Below are 10,858 nucleotides of genomic sequence, written 5' to 3'. Positions count from 1 at the left end.
CATTAAAATGATTCCAACGAGGTCTCCATGGCAACCACCGCGTGTCTTTGTCGCGTGCGGCTTGGACGCGTGAGCCCGCCGGGTCATGTGACGACTTGCAGGTGAGCATGAACCTTTTGTTACTCTGCAACATTCCACCAGTGGGACAACTTTACTGCGTAAATTGAGCGCTCATCGCCAGCTATCTTAAAGTCTGATAGTTTATATATCCATCCATCCATTTTCTACTGCTTATTCCCTTTCGGGGTCGCGGGGGGCGCTGGCGCCTATCTCAGCTACAATCGGGCGGAAGGCAGGGTACACCCTGGACAAGTCGCCACCTCATCACAGGGCCAACACATATCAATGATGAAATATTAACATTGCAACACATGTCAATACGGCCTTTTTAGTTTACTAAATTGCAATTTTAAATTTTCCCACGAGGTAGCGGACATGTTCTCCCAGCACCGATCACGGCCAAAAGTAGTCTGTTTTTATCGCATAATTACACAGTATTCTGGACATCTGTGTTGCTGAATCTTTTGCAATTTGTTCAATTAATAATGGAGACGTCAAAGAAGAAAGATGTAGCTGGGAAGCGGTGTATTGCAGCCGGCTGTAGCAACACAAACACCGCCGGTGTTTCTTTGTTTGTTGTGAAGCTTTAATATGGAACAGAGCGGTCAAGCGAACATGTTTCTCTACCACATGTCCACCAGCAGGCTTCGGTGAGAAAATTGTGGTAATAAGTCGGCTCTTATATGAATAATAATAATAATGGACTAGATTTATATCGCGCTTTTCTATTGTTATATACTCAAAGCGCTCACAGAGAAGTCGGACCCCATCATTCATTCACACCTGGTGGTGGTAAGCTACATTTGTAGCCACAGCTGCCCTGGGGTAGACTGACGGAAGCGTGGCTGCCAGTTTGCGCCTACGACCACCACCAATCATTCATTCACCAGTGTGAGCAGCACCGGGGGCAAAGGGTGCAGTGTCCTGCCCAAGGACACAACGGCAGCGACTTTGATGTCCATAGGTGGGAAGCGAACCTGCAACCCTCAGGTCTCTGGCACGGCCGCTCTACCCGCTACGCCATACCGGCCCTGAAGCTTGTGTCGTTCCTCCTGCAGCTGCAACTTTCTTGGCTCCTCCATGGCTTCCCTCAGAGACACTGGCGGTCACCACACCCCTCCGACTTTCAGGTATGACTATATAATCTCACTAAAACACTAGTAACACAATAAGCAGATAAGGGATTTTCCGGAATACTATACTACACTCTTACACTGGAATACTACATGACACTACAAAGTTATACTATGTTACACTGCAAAATGTATTACACTTTTACACTAGAATTACACCAACATGACACTATAGCTTTACACAGTTGTACTATATTATACTGTACAATATTACACTACACCCAGTAGAAGATTACTACAACATTACACTATATATTGACACTACAATATTACTTTATGTACAACAGACTACAACCTTACACTGGAATACTACAAAATTACACTGCAGCTTCACACTAGAATACTAAAATATTACACAATATTTTACACGACAAAGTTATACTACATTACACTTGAATACGACATCACTCAAGATCCTTAGACTATAAAGTTATACTAGATTATACTATATACTGCACTGTACCACTACAATAATACATTACAGTATATCTTTACACTAAAAAGTTATACTACATTATGCAAGATCCTTACACTACAAAGTTATACTAGATTACACTATGTACTGACCTGTACCACTACAATAATACAATATTAGAGTATATCTTTACACTAAAAAGTTATACTAGATTACACTATGTACTGACCTGTACCAATACAATATTACAGTATATCTTTACACTAAAAAGTTATACTAGATTACACTATGTACTGCACTGTACCACTACAATAATACGATATTAGAGTATATCTTTACACTAAAAAGTTATACTAGATTACAGTATGTACTGCACTCTACCACTACAATAGTACAATATTACAGTATATCTTTACACTAAAAAGTTATACTAGATTACACTATTTACTGCACTGTACCACTACAATAATACAATATTACAGTATATCTTTACACTAAAAAGTAAAACTAGATTACACTATGTACTGCACTGTACCACTACAATAATACAATATTACAGTATATCTTTACACTAAAACGTTATACTAGATTACACTATGTACAGCACTGTACCACTACAATAATACAATATTACAGTATATCTTTACACTAAAAAGTTATACTAGTTTACACTATGTACTGACCTGTACCACTACAATACTACATTACAGTATATCTTTACACTAAAAAGTTATACTAGATTACACTATGTACTGCACTGTACCACTACAATAATACAATATTACAGTATATCTTTACACTAAAAAGTTATACTAGATTACACTATATACTGCACTGTACCACTACAATAATACAATATTACAGTATATCTTTACACTACAAAGTTATACTAGATTACACTATGTACTGCACTGTACCACTACAATAATACAATATTACAGTATATCTTTACACTACAAAGTTATACTACATTATGCAAGATCCTTAGACAATAAAGTTATACTATATTACACTATGTACTACACCGTACCACTACATTACAGTATATCTTTACACTAAAAAGTTATACTAGATTACACTATGTACTGCACTGTACCACTACAATAATACATTACAGTATATCTTTACACTAAAAAGTTATACTAGATTACACTATGTACTGCACTGTACCACTACAATAATACAATATTACAGTATATATTTACACTAAAAAGTTATACTAGATTACACTATGTACTGCACTGTACCACTACAATATTACAGTATATCTTTACACTAAAAAGTTATACTAGATTACACTATGTACTGCACTGTACCACTACAATAATACAATATTACAGTATATCTTTACACTAAAACGTTAAACTAGATTACACTATGTACTGCACTGTACCACTACAATAATACAATATTACAGTATCTCTTTACACTAAAAAGTTATACTAGATTACACTATGTACTGCACTGTACCACTACAATAATACAATATTACAGTATATCTTTACACTAAAAAGTTATACTAGATTACACTATGTACTGCACTGTACCACTACAATATTACAGTATATCTTTACACAAAAAAGTTATACTATATTACACTATGTACTGCACTGTACCACTACAATAATATAATATTACAGTATATCTTTACACAAAAAAGTTATACTAGATTACACTATGTACTGCACTGTACCACTACAATAATACAATATTACAGTATATCTTTACACTAAAAAGTTATACTAGATTACACTATATACTGCACTGTACCACTACAATAATACAACATTACAGTATATCTTTACACTAAAAAGTTATACTAGATTACACTATGTACTGCACTGTACCACTACAATAATACAATATTACAGTATATCTTTACACTAAAAATTTATACTAGATTATACTATATACTGCACTGTACCACTACAATAATACAATATTACAGTATATCTTTACACTAAAAAGTTATACTAGATTACACTATGTACTGCACTGTACCACTACAATAATACAATATTACAGTATATCTTTACACTAAAAAGTTATACTAGATTACACTATATACTGCACTGTACCACTACAATAATACATTACAGTATATCTTTACACTAAAAACTTATACTAGATTACACTATGTACTGACCTGTAGCACTACAATAATACAACATTACAGTGTATCTTTTTACACTACAGTTATACTACATTACACAATGTACATTATACTACACTTACACTACAATACTACATTCCACTCAATCCTTGTAGTACAAAGTTATACTACATTAAACCGCAAAATATTTTACACTAGAATACTACCAACATTACACTAACTTTACACAGTTGTACTATATTATACTGTGTACAATATTGTACTACACCCAGTAGAATACTAGTTACACTACAAAGTTATACAATATTACACTACAGACTACACCCTTACACAGGAATACTACAAAATTACACTACACCTTCACACTACAATAATAAAACATTACACAATATTTCACACCAGTGATCCCCAACTACAGTTCGATTGGTACCGGGCCACATAATAATTTTTTATGAATTTTTTTTTTTTTTTTTTTTAATTAAATCAACATAAAAGAACACAAGATACACTTAAGATTAGTGCACCAACCCCAAAAAAACTCCCTTTTTCATATGGAAACGGGGTTTGGACAATTGAATGAATCAGAAACTGATGATGTAGTGCTTTATTTTATTTGTTTATTTCTTTTTTTTGTAAACCAAAAATTATTTTCTCTGATTAAGGGGTACTTGAATTAAAAAAAAAAAAGTTCACAGGGGGTACATCACCGACGGTCGGATTCTTCCAACCTGCCTTCGCCTAATCTTAAAACGTGGCTTCTCTCAGAGACACTGGCGGTCACCACACCCCTCCGACCATATAATCTCACTGAAACGCTAGTAACACAACAAGCAGATAAGGGATTTTCCAGAATTATCCGAGTAAATTTTTCTAACAACATCTGAATAGCTCTGCCGTTTAGTTTTTTTTTTTTTTTTTAAGTCCTTCACTCTCATTTTCCTCATCCACAAATCTTTCATCCTCGCTCAAATTAATGGGGAAATCGTCGCTTTCTCGGTCCGAATCGCTCTTGCTGCTGGTGGCCATGATTGTAAACAATGTTCAGATGTGAGGAGCGACGTCACACGCACATCGTCTGCTACTTCCTGTACAAGCAAGGCTTTTTTATTAGCGACCAAAAGTTGCAAACTTTATCATCGATGTTCTCTACTAAATCCTTTCAGCAAAAATATGGCAATATCGTGAAAATGATCAAGTATGACACAGAATGGACCTGCTGTTGAGAACCGCTGATCTAAAACATTATTCTAAAAACAATTACCATTTTCGTTTAAGCGCAAAACGACAGGTGTCCAGCAGAGGGCGCCAGACGCGTCACATGGTCATTAAACACTTGATTGTCTTGTCAAAACACCCACAATGCGCTGCTCTCCTCAGGTGGGCGTGGCCAAGTCTCCGCCTCGTCGGCGTGCACGCGCGCCCAAGTGTCAAAAAGCCGTGAGTCATGCTGAAACACGCACGCGCGCACTCGCGCAGCTGCCCGCGTCCGTCTTCGCGCCTTAAAAATACCCCGGCGCGAGCGCGCACGTGAGTCAGCGTTGAAAGTCAACTTGCCGCGTGGACGGGAGCGCGCGTGTCTCCGTCACGGTCAGAGTCCGCCGTTACATCAAAGTGCGCGCGCGTGCGCGGGAGTCCCGTGAACGTCGTCGCGCGCGTGTCCCGCCCGGCACCAAACAGGCCCTTTTAAGGGGACGCGCAGACGTTTTTGTCCCCCCCCCCGCCCCTTAAGACCTTCTTGTGGGGTACTTTCAGGACTTGGTCCGACCTCAGGACGAGTCCAAGATGACGTCAGTGTGGAAAAGACTTCAGCGCGTCGGGAAAAAAGCTTCAAAGTTTCAGTTTGTGGCTTCTTACCAGGAAGTCGTCGTGGAGTGTAAGGAGAAATGGTGAGCGCGCACACGCGACTTTTATATTATTATTATTATTAATATTATGATTATATTGACGTCATAATGTATGTTTATTACGTGGAATATTCCTTATTCTTTACTGACAGGGCGTGCGCGCGCATGTTCGCCTCAGCAGCTGTCCCGCGACGCGACGCATGCGTCCTGACGACTTTATTGCACTTTATATACCGTAGCACTACTTTACAACCTCACACGACAACTTTGTTCCGGCACATGACTTGAAAATTCTAGACTTGTGTTTTCAAACTCGCTGTTTATGTGACAAGCGCGCGTGTGTGCGTGTGTACGTGCACGCGCGCCGGTCACATGACGGCCGTAACTTCCTCTTTCACTTCCTGCACGCCAGCAGACAATACAACACGCACACAAAGGTTAAAGGCCTACAGAAAGCCGCTACTACCGAGATAAATTGCAATTTTAAATCTCGCGCGGAAGTATCATGCTAAAACTTGTCAAAAAGTCTCTTTTCATCGCATAATTCCAGAGTTTTATTGACATCTGTGTTGCTGAATCTTTTGCAATTCGTTCAATGAATAATGGAGACGTCAAAGAAGAAAGGCGTAGGCGTGAATCGGTGTATCAACACAAACACAGCCGGTGTTTCCTTGTTTACGTCCCCGAAAGATGACGGTGAAGCTTTACTATGGAACAGAGCGGTCAAGCGAACATTGAATTGAATTGAATTATATTTATATAGCGCTTTTTCTCTAGTGACTCAAAGCGCTTTACATAGCGAAACCCAATATCTAAGTTACATTCAAACCAGTGTGGGTGGCACTGGGAGCAGGTGGGTAAAGTGTCTTGCCCAAGGACACAACGGCAGTGACTAGGATGGCGGAAGCGGGAATCGAACCTGCAGCCCTCAAGTTGCTGGCACGGCCGCTCTACCAACCGAGCTAAACCGCCGAGCTAAAGATGGTTCCCTACCACGTGTCAACCGGTGAGGAAAATGGTGGTAATAAGTCAGCTCTTACCGTAGACATGAGCGGAGAGCTTGCCTCGTTCCTCGTGCACCTGTGAAAGAGGCACCTGCGACTATCTTGCCTCCTTCCCCCGACGGTCGGATGCTTCCAACGTGGTTGGAAGTATCGGCTGCCTTCGCCTCGTCCTGAAACGTGGCTTCCCTCAGAGACACTGGCGGGAAGCGGTGTATCGCGGCCGCCTTTAGCAACACAAACACAGCCGGTGTTTCCTTGTTTACATTCCCGAAAGATGACGGTGAAGCTTTACTATGGAACAGAGCGGTCAAACGAACATGGTTCCCTACCACCTGTCAACCGGTGAGAAAGTGGTGGTAATAAGTCGGCTCTTACCGTAGACATGAGCGGAGAGCTTGCGTTGTTCCTCATGCACCTGTGAAAGAGGCACCTGCGACTATCTTGCCTCCTTCCCCTGACGGTCCGATGCTTCCAACGTGGAGGAAGCATCGGCTGCCTTCGCCTCGTCCTGAAATGTGGCTTCCCTCAGAGACACTGGCGGGAAGCGGTGTATCGCGGCCGCCTTTAGCAACACAAACACAGCCGGTGTTTCCTTGTTTACGTTCCCGAAAGATGACGGTGAAGCTTTACGAACATGGTTCCCTACCACCTGTCAACCGGTGAGAAAATGGTGGTAATAAGTCGGCTCTTACCCTAGACATGAGCGGAGAGCTTGCGTCGTTCCTCGTGCACCTGTGAAAGAGGCGCCTGCGACTATCTTGCCTCCCGACGGTCGGATGCTTCCAACGTGGTTGGAAGCATCGGCTGCCTTCGCCTCGTCCTGAAACTTCCCTCAGAGACACTGGCGGGAAGCGGTGTATCGCGGCCGCCTTTAGCAACACAAACACAGCCGGTGTTTCCTTGTTTACATTCCCGAAAGATGACGGTGAAGCTTTACTATGGAACAGAGCGGTCAAACGAACATGGTTCCCAACCACCTGTCAACCGGTGAGAAAATGGTGGTAATAAGTCGGCTCTTACCCTAGACATGAGCGGAGAGCTTGCGTCGTTCCTCGTGCACCTGTGAAAGAGGCACCTGCGACTCTCTTGCCTCCTTCCCCCGGCCGGATGCTTCCAACCTGCCTTCGCCTCGTCTTAAAACGTGGCTTCTCTCAGAGACACTGGCGGTCACCACACCCATCCGACCATATAATCTCACTAAAACGCTAGTAACACAACAAGCACGTAAGGGATTTTCCAGAATTATCCGAGTAAATTTTTCTAATAGCATCTGAATCGCTCTGCTGTCTAGTTTTTTTCTTTTTTTTAGTCCTTCACTCTCATTTTCCTCATCCACGAATCTTTCATCCTCGCTCAAATTAATGGGGAAATCGTCGCTTTCTCGGTCCGAATCGCTCTTGCTGCTGGTGGCCATGATTGTAAACAATGTTCAGATGTGAGGAGCTCCACAACCCGTGATGTCACGCGCACATCGTCTGCTACTTCCTGTACAGGCAAGGCTTTTTTATTAGCGACCAAAAGTTGCAAACTTTATCATCGATGTTCTCTACTAAATCCTTTCAGCAAAAATATGGCGAAATGATCAGGCCTTTAATGTTAGGCACACACCGAACATAAGATGTGTGTGATGTACACACACACTTTGTTGTGAGTTAACGTGGTGTGTGTGTGTGTGTGTGTGTGTGTGTGTGTGTGTGTGTGTGTGTGTGTGTGTGTGTGTGTGTGTGTGTGTGTGTGTGTGTGTGTGTGTGTGTGTGTGTGTGTGTGTGTGTGTGTGTGTGTGTGTGTGTGTGTGTGTGTGCAGGCAACCAGACAAGCTGCGGGTGGTGTGGACCAGGAGGAACCGACGCATGTGCACGAAGGTGACACACAAGCACACCATCCATCATTCCATCCATTTCTCTACCGCTTGTCCCCATTTTTGGGGTCGCTGGCGACTATGGCAGCTGCATTCAGGCGGAAGGCGGGGTACACCCTGGAAGCACACATGCGCATAATTACATTCGCATCTCACAGCCATGTTTATTCATTCCGCTTTCAAATTGATTCATACCCGTATTTCCTTGAATTGCCGCCGGGGTGCTAATTAATTTAAAACCTCTTCTCACTCCGGCGCTTACCAAAGGCATGCGGTAAAAGTAAGCATGCGCTAATTAATTTAAAACCTCTTCTCACTCCGGCGCTTATCAAAGGCATGCGGTAAAAGTAAGCATGCGCTAATTCTTTTAAAACCTTGTCTCACTCCGGCGCTTACCAAAGGCATGCGGTAAAAGTAAGCATGCGCTAATTATTTTAAAACCTCACTTCTGCGCTTACCAAAGGCATGCGGTAAAAGTAAGCGTGCGCTAATTATTTTATAACCTCACTTCTGCGCTTACCAAAGGCATGCGGTAAAAGTTAGCGTGCGCTATTTAATTTAAAACCTCTTCTCACTCCGGCACTTACCAAAGGCATGCGGTAAAAGTAAGCATGCGCTAATTAATTGAAAACCTTTTCTCACTCCTGCGCTTACCAAAGGCATGCGGTAAAAGTAAGCATGCGCTAATTAATTGAAAACCTCTTCTCACTCCTGCGCTTACCAAAGGCATGCGGTAAAAGTAAGAGTGCGCTAATTAATTTAAAACCTCTTCTCACTCCGGCGCTTACCAAAGGCATGCGGTAAAAGTAAGCATGCGCTAATTAATTTAAAACCTCTTCTCACTCCTGCGCTTACCAAAGGCATGCAGTAAAAATTTTAGTATGATGTAAGCTTGGACCTTAAATCCTACTGAATGGCTCTTAATCTTCTTCCCTTTATGCGATTTCAAATGGCCGATATTGAAATCAGCCTCCTCCATTTTGAAAATGATGACAGTCACTCGTGACGTCACAAGTTTGACCCGGCGGTAATACTAAGCGTGCGCTAAATATTTGGGGAAGCGAGTTTGACCCGGCAGTAATTCAAGTCAGGTGCATACTATGAGCCCTGCGGCAATTCAAGGAAATACGGTAATTTTATTTTGTTTTTTTAATGAGCATCAGTGTTTTAAAAAGGCGTTTTTCTGCCATCTGCACGCAACCAGATTGAGCTTTTTTTTTTACCTGTTTTTAAAAAAAAAAGCTTTTTTCTGATTATTATACCAATTAATACATGGCGAGAATCGGTCTGAATCGAGAATCGATTCTGAGTCGAATTGTCACCCAACCCAGCAGGTACAAGACATTGATAATTATATGTTCAGGTCCTTTTTTAAAACTGACTTTGAACATAGCAAAATAGTTGGAAATTGAGACAACTTTGGTGGTTGGGAAATTACCAAATTTCAATGGTTAAAACAACGTTAGAACCTGACATTGAATAAATGTCGAAAAGTACGTTGTTTCAGTGTTGTGTTTGTGTTGTAGGATATTAGTTGAGAAATGACCAAAATGGTCAAAGCTATGTCGCAAAGTAACATTGATTAAACGTCGTCAAAAAGCAAGTTTCAACGCTGTATTTGAGTTGCTCAACATCAGGGCCTAATTCAAGAAGTTCTCAATTCTGTTTTAATATCTCTCTAACCCTAATCTCAACCCCAACCCCAACCCTAACCGACTCTTTTTCTTTATGCCTAACCCTAAACCTAACCCTGACTCTACCCTTAACCCTAATTTCAACCCCAACCCTAAACCCAATTCCAACCCTGACCACTAACCCTTACCAAATCTCTTTCTTTATGCCTAACCGACTCTTTTCTTTATTCCTAATCCTAACCCCTAACCCTGACTCCAACCCCCTAATGCTAACCCTAAACCTAACCCTAAACCCTAACCCTTTCTTTATGCCTAACCCAAATTGACTCTTTTTCTTTATGCCTAACCCCAACCCCAACAGCCTATGCTAACCCTAACCCCAAACCTAGCCCTAAACCGACCCTGACGCTCTAACGCTAACCCTAGCCCCAAACCCAATTCCAACCCTGACCCTTTCCCCGACCCCACTTCTAAACCTAACCCTGACCAACCCTCTTACTTTATGCCTAACCGACTCTTTTTCTTTATGCCTCACCCTAAACCTAACCCTTACCCTGACCCTACCCTTAACCCTAATTTCAACCCGGACCCTGGCGCTCTAACCCCAGCCCCAACCCCAACCCTAAACCCAATTCTAACCCTGACCACTAACCCTGATCAAATCCCTTTCTTTATGCCTAACCGACTCTTTTCTTTATGCCTAACCCTAACCCTAACCCCTAAGCCTGACTCCAACCCCAACCCTCTAATGCTAACCCTAAACCTAACCCCAAGCCTAACCCGAACCCTTTCTTTAT

General features: G+C 41.8%; 2 protein-coding genes across 11 annotated transcripts in view; both read left to right on the top strand.

Annotated features, from left to right (window-relative positions):
- LOC133552105 (protein ZNRD2-like) overlaps positions 1–34 on the top strand; it is an 8,708-nt gene extending 8,674 nt beyond the window's left edge. For all 6 annotated transcript variants that reach the window (XM_061899440.1, XM_061899437.1, XM_061899439.1 and 3 more), the window contains one exon: positions 1–34. This exon is cut by the window's left edge and continues 527 nt beyond it. The gene's annotated coding sequence lies outside the window, so the exon portion shown is untranslated.
- A 5,185-nt stretch (positions 35–5,219) lies between these two features.
- LOC133552103 (EH domain-binding protein 1-like protein 1) overlaps positions 5,220–10,858 on the top strand; it is a 68,823-nt gene continuing 63,184 nt past the window's right edge. For 2 of the 5 annotated variants that reach the window (XM_061899433.1, XM_061899432.1), the window contains exons 1-2: positions 5,220–5,607; positions 8,374–8,431. In XM_061899433.1, the coding sequence (XP_061755417.1) occupies positions 5,504–5,607; positions 8,374–8,431 (162 nt within the window). In that variant the 5' untranslated portion in view covers positions 5,220–5,503. The remainder of the gene's footprint in view (positions 5,608–8,373; positions 8,432–10,858) is intronic. The other 3 variants (XM_061899434.1, XM_061899435.1, XM_061899436.1) reach the window with 3 other exon arrangements.

Source organism: Nerophis ophidion, linkage group LG04 (genome assembly GCF_033978795.1).
Source record: "Nerophis ophidion isolate RoL-2023_Sa linkage group LG04, RoL_Noph_v1.0, whole genome shotgun sequence".
In the NCBI taxonomy this organism is placed as follows: Eukaryota; Metazoa; Chordata; class Actinopteri; order Syngnathiformes; family Syngnathidae; genus Nerophis; species Nerophis ophidion.
This window is presented reverse-complemented; position numbering and strand designations above follow the sequence as displayed.